Here is a 14,932-nt window from a genome sequence, read left to right on the forward strand (position 1 = left end):
CTTCATTTTTAAAAATATGTGAGTTGATAATTTAGACTTGCTGAATCACAATGTTGTACACCTGAAACTAACATAATGCTGTATATCAACTACACTTCAGTTAAAAAAAAAAAAAAACAATGTAAAGCGTAGTTTGAAAGATAACACTGTAGTTTATTTTTCCCCTTAAAAATCTAACCTAAAGAAATAGTCTAAAAGGGAAATAATTACATCAAAATAGAGTGTGATACAAGTTTGCCTTTGTTTCTGAAATAATTTTCCTGGATATAGACTTCTAGGTTTAAAGCTTTTCTTTCTGGCGGTTTGAAGATGTCATTTCTCTTTCTTCTAACTTCCAAGGCTTCTGTTAACAGTGAGCCCTCATCCTGACTGTCGTATTTTAGAAGGTAATCTATCTTTTCCCTCTGGTTTTTTAAAAGAGTTTATCTTTATCTTTGGTTTTCTCGCAGTCTGCCTACATTGTATGACGTATGCTTTCCTCTTTATTTATTCTCCTTGAATTTGCTAAGTTTCTTAAATATGGGGGCTGATACCTATCATCAGCTCTGGGAAATTCTCAGCCATGACCTTGTCAATTATTGCTTCTTATCCATCTCTTCCTGCTGTTCCCATTATACATAGGTTACACCATTGGACTGTGTGCCTCATTCCTCTTACATTTTGTTCTGCTCTTCCCATTGTTTTCCTATGCTTCACTTTGTACATTTTCTAATAACTCATCTGTGAAGTCATTAATCCTTTCTTTTGCTGGGATGAGTCTGCTCTTAAACCCACTCAATGAGTTCTTTATTTCAGACATTTCTTTTGCAGTTCTTGAATGTCCATTTGATTATTTTTTTTAATAAATTCCAATTTTCTGTTGCAAGTGTCCACCTTTTAATCAATTTGTCTATATTTTCCTTTGTGTTAACATTCGGAATGGTTCAACCCTGGCTGCAAATTTCAACATCCGGATCACCTGTGGATCTGCTGCTAGTGTTTCCTTTTCCTTGTCGGGCACATTTTCTTATTCTCTTGGCTTGTAATTTGGACTCTGCACTGGACTTTGGGTACAGAAGGATGCAGACACTGGAGTCCATGTTATTTCCCCCAGCCTTTGCTCTTTTTTGTTAAGCAGACATGGTGAAGAACGGAATGAGGTCGGGACCAGACTGTAGTTTTAGTGAAGAATCGGTCCACCTCTGTGTTTAAATATCTGTATGTATTTGTCGAAGGTGCTTTCTCAAGCTCGTCTTTGTTTCCTCGGCCCTTCAAGGCTACAGGAGAATTCCTCCAACTTTTCTGACCCAGCCTCCCCCTCATCATGCTGCCCCAGCACTTAGCAAATGTCTCATGGAGAAAACAGTCTTGGAGTTTGGAGACCCTCTACTTCCAAACCCTTATGCCAACTCACGTAGCTATTAGACATTTGGCTGACTTCTCTCTACTATTTGAGTCTCTCTGCCCACGGTAGGCCCAGTTCTTGGGTCTGTGTCCAGATTTGGCAAATGGTCCTAAGGAGGGGCTCTCAGCTCATCTACAATTCTAGTTTGTCTAGTCCTCTTTCCCTTACCAGTTTGCTGATATCTTTTAAAAGAAAGCTTCTGCCACTGTATTAAAACAAATTCTAGTTGTCTCAGCAGGAGTGGTGCCCTGACCCTCCCTATTATGTGCCATCTGGAAGCAGAAGTCCCTGAATGTGCAGAGAAACTGAACAGTCTTCCTTTCTCATCTCTTTCTCTCTTAAAATTTGCAGCCTGTTATGTTCCATTAGACAAACTAGGCTCCATCTCCGCAGATGGCTTCCATCGAGCTACCTTGCAGCCACCCAGGTATAGGGCTCCAGACCCCTGATGGCTGTGGTCAACGCCATGCGGGCATTGACACTCCCCTTCATCTTCCTGGTGGCCACGTGCAGGCCAGGACACAAAGCCTGCAAGAGCTGCTGGGCCCAGAGAGTCTAGACTCATCCGTGGGATGTCTTAGGTCATTTTGAGTACCACAGGTATAAGTGATTCCCTTCCACACACCCCACCACACCACAAAGCTGTTTTATTTACTCTTATCCTTGTTTTACGCTTCATAAAAGCAGCATTGAGAATGATAGTCTCTACTGCTATACCTCTAATGCTACTACCTTCTTCACCATCTCACATTGAACACTTTTTTTCTCTCTTCTTAGATTCTTTCTTGTATATGCATTCTTCCTCTGTGTCGCTACTTGGCTTTTCTGAGAAATGGAGGTCCTTTTATAAATAGCACTGGCCAAGTGGAGGATACCTCTCCTTCCTCATAGAAAATTGGACAATCAGAACATACCCCATAAAGTGCTCAGGGCTGTGGTTGTTCACAGCTGTGTCTTTCTGCTGTTGGTTACCAAAAGGCAGCCCTTTCATTGCTACAGCAGAATATTCATATATTCATTTATTTTCTCCTAATTCCATATCCAAGACTACCTAGAAGTCAGGGGGGTTGGAAAAACCAAATCCCAGAGAACCAAATCTTTGATTCTTTGATGTAATCATAGTATATGAAGCATTTGAGGTATAGTTTGGGAATCAAGGTTGTAGTAGAAGATATGACTTTCCTGCTTTGCTGTCTGTGTCTCAGGATACCACTGGGGCAAGGGTGGAGGGAGGCAGCCCTTTTTCTGGCATATTCTTAGCTGCATATCAAAGTAAAACCCCTGCAAAAAGGGTAAAAACCCAAGTCCAACATTAAGAAACAGACAAAGGAGCTAGAGTGATATTGAACTCACATGAAGTAAGAAAAACCTGTGGTAATTTTGTAAAAGTCCTGAAGTGCAGCTCCCCTAGGGAATCCCACATATGCCTTAGGGACCTGGAACCCTGCCTGGAAGCCCTTTCAAGACTCCTCCTTGGATGGCAGCTTATGGTCCTTGGGTTGACAAGAAGTTCCAAGAAACCAAATGTAATGTGTGACCCATTTTCTTCTAAAGAAAACTTGAAACTGCATTTACTTTGTCTCTTATGTCAAAGTTCTTGTTACTATCATTACTATTTTTTTCTTACATTTAACAGGGTTGACAACAGCAAAATTCCAAAAACACAAAGCCAATTAGAAGTCACTGAAGGGCCTTCTCAGGGGTTTCTCCAGCTCCCAACTCTACTTTGTAGCTGCCATCTGTCATCCTGTGAGTCTCAATGTTCTCCAGAGTCTGGGAGGATGCCTGATGGGCATCACATGCGTGCATTTCCTTACCGAGTTTCCGTGATGTGGAAGCCAACCCACAACCCAGTTTTCCTGGCCTGTTCTATTTTTTGCCCCTCTCTAATTACTACTAGAACTGCTCTCAGGTGCCAGAGCACCCCAGTTTGGACAATAAATGGTATGCTTTCTGTTAGTTGTGTGCAGTGTATGTGCGAAGCAAACACCAAGAGGAGAGACAGCCTGTCCGTCAGGAGCTCATTCTCTTTAGTGATAAAGTTTGTAATCTTTAAGCAGCCTGAAGGGGGGTGCTCAGGAGCACATGGGAGGAAGGATGGGCCCAGTGAGTTGAGGAGGATGAAGGAGGAGGCGGATTCTGGAGGTGAAGGGGGGCTGGACAGGCAGAGGAAAAGGGGACAGCATGAACAGCAGAGGGGGCTCAGGGAGATGCGGGTGCAGAGAAGGGTGGTGCCCAGTGGGAGGGCCAGTGAGTGCCAAGTGTGGGAGACAAGCTGAGACCAGGGGCCTAAAGCGACAGGGGCCTGAAGCGACAGCATGAACAGTGTGGGCCACGTCTTGCAGGCAGTGAGGAAAGCGAGGAGGGGATCACGTGGTGTCAGACTAGACTAGGGGACACCAGTAAACATTCTCGGATGAAAAATGCACCTCATTCTTAATTACAATAAAATACCCTTCCAAGTTATGAAGCGAATCTGGAAACTCTTATCTGTCTTTACCATCTTCAGTTTTCATCGCTTCATTGCCTCTAAAGATTTAAAAAGGCAAAAAAGGGATAGTGCTTTCATCCGGGGGCCGGCACGCTTCTTCTACACGGGCCAGCTCATGAAAACTTTAGGCTGTAGGGTCCTCACAGTCTCTCCCACCACCACTCAGCCAGGCCACGGCTGCCTTCAGGCGCACACAGACAACACACCAATGGGTACACTTGGCCGTGTCCTAGAGAAAACCTTATTTACCAAATACTCTGCTGGCTGCATTTGGTAGTTTCCTGCTGCCCCCCCCACCCATAAGGATTCATTCATAATAATAACTCCTCTTGTGTGAATTCAGTTATACCTCTGGGAGGATTGGTCTTTGAGACGAAGCACTACAGTGGGTCACAAACGTGTGCGTGAAGGAATGTGTGTGGTCAGCACTGGAGGTCCCGGGGAGTCGGAGGCCCTGAGCAGATACTTCCTGGGCCCAGTAACCTGTACCCTCGTGCTGGGAACCGGGTCCCCGCGGGTGGTCATCTGGGGAAGCCCCCCTCAACTGCCCCCGGCCCAGGAGTTACCTCGGCTCGCTCGGCTGCGTGTGCGGACGCCCAGCACTGGGGTGGCGTCCTCCACGGCGGGCGACGAGGTCTTCAGCACGGCCTTCATGTTCTCGTGCTCCGTGGCGTCCTCCGCGTAGCTCAGGCCCTGCGGCTGGCTCAGAGGCGCCGGAGAGCTGCTGGAGAACTTGCCGGACTACGAGACCAAAGTAGGGGTGAGGGGGGAGGTGACTCCCCAAAACACCAACTCAAGCCCACAAAACATTTCGTTGAGGAAAACCTCCCTCTTCGTTGTTTGTGTGCATTCTGCAGATGCATTCACTAGGGCAGTCACTGAGGTTGTCAATGAACCAATGACACCCATCCATGTATGCCGCAAGTTCTCTGACCAGAAAGAAAAGCCATGGTCCCAGAAGGACCACACCCGGCCCTCCCGGCCCACTGCAGATTCCCTCGGTAGCTGCCTGCTAGGGACGACTGACATCAACCCTGGGAAGCACCACTCAGAAACCAAATCTGTTTCCAACCCCAAAGCCCTGATGTGAGAATTCAAACATGCCCCGTTAATCACATTATCAAGTTTTTAATTTACCACCAGAAAGCACTTAAAATTTTCTTATCTACCACTTATGATGGTTTAAAACATGGGATTCAGTCACACAATCATACCACGGTAAGCGATGGGTAGAATCTTTCCAGATCTAGTCCCATCTCACTTTACAGAGAGGGAAACTGAAGATTCAGTGACATGCCAAAGACCCCAAGGGAATCAGCTGCAGGGCCCAGACCCGAACATGACACAGAAATTCATGCTGAAACTGAGTTGAGCAACACTCGCTACTTCTGGCCGTGTCAGAAATGTAGTTGTTCGAACATGCAATACATGTACGTGGTGAAATTCTCTAATTGTAGCTGAGCAAAGAATCAGGGTTTAGATGTTTTAAAAGAGGTATGCTAGAACACTGGGCCATATGTACACAAGGGCAAACATCTGGAGGAGAAACAGAAAGTCAGTCAGACTAATGTTTGCAAAGAGCAGCTCTACAGATTCCTGGCTTCCTCTTGTCATCGAGTGTCTCAGCCATGGCAGCAGAGCCCAGGACTCATCTGCTCGTGCCATCTGCACTGCTCCCTCCTCATCTCCCAGGGCCCATCAGCCCTGACTTGGTCTCTGGTTCTCCCATCTGCACCGGACCCAGGAGGAGGAGCCCTGTCATCCCACCCCTGCACACGTGAATCCCAACGAACCCGATGGATTCCGGCTGAGAAAACAGACACAAGTCAAAGGCTGCCCAGGAGAGGGGACTGCTTTTGTGGCCACTATCCCACTTCCTGTTTGGTTTTAGGGCTCTTTCTATGCTTATTCTAGAATCCAGCTCTCAGATTTGAGTTGCCAAAAGGCTCAGACAGGGGGCTTGAGGGTAAATTCCCTGTCCACTTCTCCAATATTGGAGAGGATCTCCAATATTAGAACTTGGCCATTCCTGACAAGGCCTGGGACTCAGGCACAGCTTGGAAAATGCAGGTAACCCTTGATTCCTGGCATACATAGAATGATGAGAACCCATGTCAGGAGGTTAGTGATCACACGAAAGCAACCAGAAAACAACCATGCATGGTTTAGAGCACTGAATGGTGCTGATGCCTCATGCCGCTTATGTTAAGTTAGACTCTACAGCACGCCTGGGAAGGCCAAATGTGGCATTCTTTATGTTTATCAACAGTCCTACCTCCACTTCATCCTCTTCGTCAGTCTGCCCGAGAGGACAGGACAGGATGGAAAAGACAGAAGGGATTCTTAGACGGTGCAGAAGTCAGCAAAGATGAGAGCATCTCAATGTCATAGCAAATTCCAAATACAGAAACTGGCCATCAAAACCGGGGTGCACCCTCCTGATTTGGGAACTGCCAGGCCCGGACTGTACAACCCTCCTGCCCTCGTCCAGACATTCCCTCTGTGAGCCCCAAGGCCAGTTCTGACCAAAGTCAGGAGGAATCTGTGGGGCTCCAGACCAACCTCCTGAGGCCGCCCAAGGGCTGATAGCCAGCATACCTGGTTTCCGGACAATTAAGATCTGACTCCCAGCTCTGTGGCCTGCGATTCAGCTGGCCATGTCCTGTGGAACCCACCACAACCTGCCAGTTACCAGGGCCCTCCGTAAGTGGACCAGCCTCCATCTACCCAATGCTCTCTGCCAGCTACTGTCCTCCCTCTCATCCCGAATGCCAGAGCCCTCCCCACCTAGGCTGCCAGATCCTTCCACACACAGGGAAGGCAGAACACGCAGTACAAACGCCCAAGTAGAATGGGTCCTGTTACCCTTTCCTCCGAAACATGAAACTCAGTTCTTCTAAAACTCTTACCTGCCCCTCATGGAGGCTTTCTGAGCTGACATGCCAAACTTTTAATTATCACCAGATAAACTTCTTTAAGTAACTTTTAAATAAAATATCTTTTTTAAAAGATAAACTGAGGGCAGGGGAACCTGAGTGGCTCAGTTAATTAAGCGCCAACTTCAGCTCAGGCCATACCTCGTGCTTCGTGAGTTCGAGCCCTGTGTCAGGCTCTGTGCTGACAGCTCAGAGCCTGGAGCCTGCTTTGGATTCTGTGTCTCCCTCTCTCTCTGCCCCTCCCCCACTCATGTGCATGTTCTCTCTCCTTCTCTCTCAAAAATAAACATTAAACAAAATTTAAAAAAAAAAGACAAACTGAAGGTGAAAGTCATGCCCATCTCTTGCTTTTAGATTAAACACACCCTCAATTTAACCTGTTTCCACTGAGGTTACAAGACCAGGCCCACAGATCAGACACAAGGATTTGTTTTTTTGTTTTTTTGTTTTTAATATATATAATTTATTGTCAGATTGGTTTCCATACAACACCCAGTGCTCATCCCAACAGGTGCCCTCCTCAATGCCCATCACCCACTTTCCCCTCTCCCCCCCCCCCCCATCAATCCTCAGTTTGTTCTCTGTATTTAAGATTCTCTTATGGTTTGCCTCCTTCCCTCTGTGTAACTTTTTTTCCCCCTTCTCCTCCCTCCTGGTCTTCTATTTAAGTTTCTCAGGATCCACATAAGAGTGAAAACATGGTATCTGTTTTTCTCTGACTTATTTCACTTAGCATAATATCCAGTTCTATCCACGTTGCTACAAATGGCCAGATTTCAATCTTTCTCATTGCCAAGTAGTACTCCATTGTATATATAAACCACATCTTCATTTTTTTTTTTTTAACATTTATTTATTTTTGAGACAGAGAGAGACAGAGCATGAACGGGGGAGGGTCAGAGAGAGAGGGAAACACAGAATCTGAAACAGGCTCCAGGCTCTGAGGGGTCAGCACAGAGCCCGATGCGGGGCTTGAACTCACGGACCGTGGGATCATGACCTGAGCTGAAGTCAGACGCTTAACCGACTGAGCCACCCAGGTGCCCCAAACCACATCTTCTTTATCCATTCATCAGCTGATGGACATTTAGGCTCTTTCCATAATTTGGCTATTTTTGAAAGTGCTGCTATAAATATTGGGGTACAAGTGCCCCTATGTGTCAGCACTCCTGCTTCCCTCAGACACAAGGGTTTTGAGAACAGACTAAACTTTCAGCAGCTGAAATGACAAAATGCTTCTGATTCATCAAGTTCCACACCATCCCCAGGCAAATGGCACCACACTCAGAGATAAGAGTCCTGCTCTATTTTTATTTCTAGTTTAGAACTTATTATTTTACCAGGATGATTGGCATTTTCTCATCATTAGCACATGTATAAGGTGTTACCTATACAGAATCTCGAGCCCTCTCAACATCCCCCAAAGCAACTAGCATTCCCTTTTTCTAGAAGAGGAAGCTGGGGTTAATGGAGGATAAATGTCTGTGAAACTGAAGGAAACATTTAAAATAGGAAACCAGAAGGGGAAGCTCTCATGCCTTAATGCTGTCATCAATTGCAGCCACCAACAGGAAGAAGCCTACCTTAGCACCCCAGCAAGAGGGATGAAGATTTCCTTCTTGCCTGGCAACAGCCCAGCCAATGAGAAACCACCACCACCCCGAACTCTCACTTTTTTTCTAATGGACTTTTCATTGGAAGTAGCCTCTCCCAATTTCCTCTTTTGTCTATAAAGTAGCATTCCTTTCCTTTGTTTTCTGGACTTGCCCTATGGTTTTGTTATAGCTTACATGTCCCAAATTGCAATTCCGCTGCCATTCCCAAATAAACCCATTTCGTTGCTAAAATAACTGGCTGGTTCATTTTCAAGACCTCCCCACTGTCCCCGGATGTGGAGGTCATGGGACTGATAGCCTGAGTTCTTGCTGCCCGTCTTGAGTATGATGACAGTGGATGGGCCACCGCAGTCTTGTGCTGCCTTGTCTATGTCACCATTTTGTCTAGAACTACTTCAGGGAACAAGGAGGAGGAACTATTTAATTTAATATTGACCCTTAGCTGGGAGGACTCCTGGATTTTGAGAAAGGAAGCCGTTTTCATTTTAGAAACAGAGAAAGAAGAGGAGGGACAGGCACACAAGGACAGATACAGGGCTGACTCTAAACATAGGGTCTTCAGATTTTACCCAGATTTCACTCTATCTTGGAAAATAATTGCTTTTTCAGGGCACCTAGGTGGCTCAGTTGGCTAAGTGTCCGACTCTTGATTTTGGCTCAGGTCGTGATCTCACGGTTCATGAGATTGAGCCCTGTGTCGAGCTCTGTGCATGGTGCAGAGCTTGCCTGAGAGTCTCTCTCTTCCTCTCTCTGCCCCTTCCACGTGCGCTCTCTCGCTCTCTCTCTCAAAATAAACAAACATTAAAAAAAAGTTTTTCCGCCAAATCATGTCTGTTTGACTGCTACCACTTCCACCTTCATTTTACCCAGAATCTTTATTAAAAATGATTTACTACACAGTTTTCTCTAAAAATCATTTACAGCCCTACTGTTCAGGGACTCAATCTATCGCCTATGTTTTTAGTAGTGTAAGGTGTGTATATGTTGTTTTCTAACCAGATCATGAGGATACCCTTGGGGTATAGCTTGTCTTTTATTGCAGTCACATCTTCCTTAGTGCCCAGTGCAGTGCTGGGCACATAAGTGAGAATTGAGAAAAGAAGCTATACACTTTGCCTTAAGTGACAATATCCTAGTTTTCCAGCAGATGGCAGTCTTTGTACGTGGATGATGCCACTCTGACCACTGAAAACAGGGACTATGTTGAGGATGAAGCCTGTACGGCCCACATTTTAATGGAAATTTAAATATTTTTGAATCAAACTGCAGAAACATTTACCCATTTATAAATAGGCAAGCTGAATGTTTTCAGAGAAGGACAGAATTAAAAAATTAGTGGGATCTGTAAAAAAAAAATCGCAAAAATTTGGCAAGAAATTATCATGTGTTTTTGTAACTATAAGCATATTGGGCTTGTATTTTTCACCGTCCAATGTGTCTCGTTTCCACAAAAGCAAGTAAGCCCCTTTTAAACTTTTAAAAATAACACCGTGGAATGCAAAGTGGGCCACAGTTTAACCAAATGGATTCAGTTTGCTTCCTGTTGCTGTCCTCTGGGAGGCTAAACATCCTATTGAACCCAGATTTCAGGAGAGGAGAAGGAAAACTCTCAGTGATGGCACTGGCATTCAGAACTGCCAGGGGGCTGCACAGAGGACTCCCTCCACAGACAAATGAACTGAGCACTCTTTAAGGGTCAAGAAAATTCCAAGGGAACGAGGAGTTTGGGTGAGGGGGTTGGTCCCTGGTGGTCCACAGAACTGCCATAAAATGACAACATTTCTAAGATGATGGATTCGGTCGCCACATAAATGTCAGATCCCTCAAGAATGTGGACAGGAATCGTGTGCACCCCGTTTTTCCCACAACACACACACACCCATCGGGGCGCAGAAGGTAGCCTGGGGTCTTCTTAACTGCTTTTATTCCTCCCTAAAGAAATATGTCTGACTGGAGTTTCACGGAGAATTGCAACCCCCAGGACGATGACACTCCCTGTTGCTTGGTCCTTTACCCGCTCCATCCTCTGTATCACAGAGTCAGTGTGCTTCTCGAGTCCATGCACAGATGAGATCAATTTCATAAAGACACATCAGAAAGAGGCACCTGCAATGTATGTCTTTGTCTCTGGCTTCTTCACACATCCCTCTCCCCTCTACTTATAGAACATCTCCCATCTGAAGGCCCATGGCACCCGGGACCTGGGGGGCTCAGGGCTGAGGTGGGAGAGAGAAGCCCAGGAGTGAGGCAAGCATGTAAGTGTGCAGAGGCTCCCCACCGACCGCCCCCGAGGGGCTAAAGGGAACTCCTGTTGGATTCACTGTTGTCCAGATTTCTTCCCACCTGAATATCCTCTGACTCAAGGGACTGCCAGGAAGCCCTCAGAGTATGTCTTTGACCAACCTCACCAATTATTTCTCTCTTCAGAGGCCTAGAATGGGTTGCCCATGGGTCAACTGGTTGGTTGCACATAGCATCGTTATGATGATGAAACTCCTGAATCAACTCCCAAATCAGTAGTATACCTGTCTTCCTATGGTAAGTGGCATCACCATTTAACCATTTTCTTTTCTTCCACTTTTACCCACATCCCAGAGGTTGAAGAATCAAGCCTTTAATGACACCACATCCCACAACACCCCAATATGGGTTAAAGTCCCTCCACCAGCCACGCATCCTTAATTTACATGTATTAGTCCCACGTACGTTATATAGATTTTCGCAGAAATAGTAGAGGAATAGTTTACGAGCACTTTTTAAAAGATGGACATTTTTTTCACAGTGGGGGGTGGGGAGCACAGCTCCCAAACTGCGGGGAGATTTTATGGTTGATCTACTTTCACAATAAATGACATGAAACTTACATCGGTGATCATCTTCCCTCTGGTCTTATTTCTTTCTCTGTGGTTGGCCCGTTTCTGTTTCTGCTGCAAAACCCTTTCCCTGGTGGTGCGATACTCCAGTGCAAATTCACTAAGGATCCTGCAGAACTTGTTTATGTTCACTTCCCGAATCGCGTAAGGTGGGTGGCCCATAAAGAGCAAAAAGGAATGGAACCTGCGATAAAACACACGATAATGGTGATGGCTTCAGTTTTAAAGAACAAAAACCTACGGTCTCAAAACTTTCAGTAAGAAACCAACCAGGCAGGCATCGTGCTTTGTTCCTCGGGCTTTGGGGTTGAAGAGACTTGAGTGAAAAATGCAACCAGAAGTCAAGTTCAACTCGCTTTCTCGCTGAAGGAGGATGTCTAGGTGTTAGGATTTTAGGAGATTACTGTTGTCCTTTTGCTTATCAGTGTTTTAATGCTTTTCTAAAATGTGTACGCAAATCTTTCGTAAGAGAAAGGATGAAGCACTGTCTTAAAGAAAAGACCGCAGTTTCTAGATTATGTAGGAACTGAATAAGGAATAAGAGAATATTGCTTAGTGATTCCTCGATGACCTGCTTTCACAACAACTGGAACACACGTGATCACATGAGTTGTCAACAGATGGTTTGTAAAAATGCTGATAAAATTTTTTGTGAGTAAATATTCCGAAATATTTTCTCATGATATCATATACAATCTTAATTTTATTAGGAAGCACCAAACAAGCAGCACAAAATAAATTTCAGCTATTTAACTTCTAAATTAAAAATTAGTGGATTTTAGTGACTTAGCAATTTTGTAAAGGAAATCAAATAAGCAAACATGTACACGATTTTTAGTTATCCAGAAATGAGAAAGAAGATACGAGAAGACAGAGGGACATTTTTATGTAGACGGAACAGTATTATATAAAGGATACCACTATTTATGGACAACTACTTTGGATTTTGATCATTCTAATTTTTACTGTTTGAATAGGGGTTTTGATTGGTTTTCAAATGAGAGAAATTGGCTTATTCCTTATGTGAAAAATAATAAAACATACAACTTGTAATTAAAGGGGCTGAAAAAATGTTTACTACCAGAGAATTTAGCTACACCTATAAAGCTGTTGGAGAAAAACAAACTGTAAGTTTTCATGACTTTGGATTAGGCAATGATTTCTTTCTTATATGTGACACTGACACCATCAGCAACCAAAGAAAAACACATATAGACTGGACTTAATCAAAACTAAACACTTCTTTAAAAATGTTTATTTATTTTGAGAGAGAGAGAGCACGAGTGGGAGAGGGGCAGAGAGAGAGAGGGCGAGAAAGGGAATCCCAAGCAGGCTCTGCGCTGTGAGCACAGAGCCTGATGCGGGGCTTGATCCTACAAACTGTGGGATCATGACCTGAGCCACAATCGAGAGTCAGACCCCCAAGTGACTAAGCCACCCAGGTGCCCCCCCCCCCAATTAAACACTTCTGTGTGTCAAAGGACACTATCGAGAGTGGAAAGACAACCCACAAAGTGGAGAAAATATTTGCAAATCATGTCTGATAAGAGATTTGTATCCAGAATATATACAGAAATCTTACGACCCAACACTGAAAAGACAAATGAAATACGGACAAAGGATCTGAATAGACATTTCTCCAAAAAAAGATACACAAATAGCTAATAAGTGCATGACACGGTGCTTGACATCATTAAGCATTAGGGGAATGCCAACCAAAACCACAAGGAGATGCCACTTAACACTCACTGGGATGGCTATAATAGAAACACACACAATAACAAGTGGTGGTGAGGGTGCAGAGAAGTTAGAGCCCTCAATCAGTAGCAGACGGGAACATAAAATGGCTCAGCTGCTTATGGAAAAGTCTGGCAGTTCCTAAAAAGTTAAACATAGGGTTACCATATGACCCAGCACTTTTGCTCCTATATATATCCCCAAAAGAAATGAAAATATGTGCCCACACAAAACCTCTACAGAAATGTTCATAGCAACATTAATCATAATAGCCAAAAAGTAGAAACGACTCAAACGTCCATCAATAAATGAACAAAATGTGGTCTATCCACACACAGTACCACATAACTGGCCCCACTTCCTGTCTCACCTCCAATGACCCCAGCTGCACTAGACTCCTCAAGATCCCTTGAACAAGCCTTGGACTCCAGGCGTGCTATGTGGACCCTGAGATGGCTGAGCTAAGAGCCTGCAGTGCCTGTGAGAGGGGCAGAGAGGCATTCCACTGGCAGGACCACAGGCTCTGAAAGGTGTCCACTCCTAGCGGTTCCCTCTCTCCCATCCTAAAGGATCCCGCCCCAAATATCACCTCCTCAGAGAAGCCTTCCCTGATGTATTTTGTAAAACAGCACCGTGTCACTTCCTGTCTCAATTATACTCTTAATTTTTCTTCCTGGCTCTTACTACTACCTGACATTATACACTGGCTGTATAATACATGATGTGTTGAGATAGGAAGGCGTGTGCAAGAAAAATCAAGGGGACAACCAGTATCTTTGATTGGTCCCATCATCCACCCTTTTCATCAAGTGTGCCACTGAGTAGAGGGTCTGGCCCAGGAAGGGGAAGGGTGGATCTGGGGGTACCAGGAAGCCAGTGAGGGTGTCCCTTGTCTCTGTGCCGGCCAGCAAGGCCTTCCTCCGCACTTGCATCTGGGCCCCCGCACTCCAGCGCCTACCACAGTGTATACAGCTCAGCCTAACGGGTCTGCGGGAGCTGAGTGAGGGGCTTGCAGGTGAGACGAGGCAGCTGGAGGGGCAGCACGAAGGGAAAGGGTAAGACGCAGATTCAGCCACACAGAACGAGATTTTCTCAGCCAGGCAATGGTTTTGAAAGCTAAGTCTTACCTAAAGAGGACTAAGTTCTTTCATCTGCCCCTTTATCAAGAGGAGACCCACTGGACTAAGGGAGGGCCAGACAGGACAGGGAGGTGGAAGCACCTGCTTCTTTAGCTTCATGAATGAAGGAGCAGGGAAGGTGGGAGGCCCGATGTGCGTTCTCATCTCTCCCCAAGAAGGTCCTGGAGTGGGGAGAAGTCTGCCGAGAGGCTAAGGGGTGCCGAGGGCAAGAGGAACTTCTGTCCCACCAGGAGGCCCTGGTACGAAACAGAGGGTTCCGGGCCCAAACGGACCCCCCCCCCCGCCCCGCCCCCGGCAGAGACGGAAGGGCAGCCTTGTAAGGTGAGGAAGCAGTACGGTCTGGCCAGACTCACTGGCCCTCATGGATCCTGTGTGGTGGACAGTGGACCCTAGGGACCCAGGGGGTGAGAGCAGAGAGCCTGCGGGGTCTGAGGACACAAGTGGAGCAGAAGGGAGACCTGATGAGCTGTCCTTTCAGCCCATCAGTCACACCAGGAGGTGCTGAGCAGAACTGCCCTGGCCTGTCCACGTGGCTTTTTTTTACCACCCACAATAACTACGGTGGATTCCTAGCTCGTGCTGGTCATCCCGCATGGGATAGCCAACAGTGAGGAGACAGGAATCTAGGTCATGCAACAGCAACCATCATTTGGGTGACCAGCTTACCAGGGAGAATAGGACAACCAGGGCAAACTATATACATTTTACACACACACACACACACACACACACACACACACACACACACACACACAC

At 45.7% G+C, this 14,932-nt stretch overlaps 1 protein-coding gene across 14 annotated transcripts in view; it reads right to left on the reverse strand.

Moving 5' to 3' along the window:
* FHOD3 (formin homology 2 domain containing 3) overlaps positions 1-14,932 on the reverse strand; it is a 472,216-nt gene that overhangs the window by 13,631 nt on the left and 443,653 nt on the right. For 11 of the 14 annotated variants that reach the window (XM_040479041.1, XM_040479040.1, XM_040479036.1 and 8 more), the window contains 3 exons: positions 11,292-11,484; positions 6,151-6,174; positions 4,442-4,616 (listed from right to left, as the gene is read on the reverse strand). In XM_040479041.1, coding sequence (XP_040334975.1) covers positions 4,442-4,616; positions 6,151-6,174; positions 11,292-11,484 — 392 coding nt within the window. The remainder of the gene's footprint in view (positions 1-4,441; positions 4,617-6,150; positions 6,175-11,291; positions 11,485-14,932) is intronic. The other 3 variants (XM_040479032.1, XM_040479044.1, XM_040479043.1) reach the window with 1 other exon arrangement.

This window comes from Herpailurus yagouaroundi, unplaced genomic scaffold (genome assembly GCF_014898765.1).
Source record: "Herpailurus yagouaroundi ecotype Mexico unplaced genomic scaffold, PumYag 142, whole genome shotgun sequence".
NCBI classification, from domain to species: Eukaryota; Metazoa; Chordata; class Mammalia; order Carnivora; family Felidae; genus Herpailurus; species Herpailurus yagouaroundi.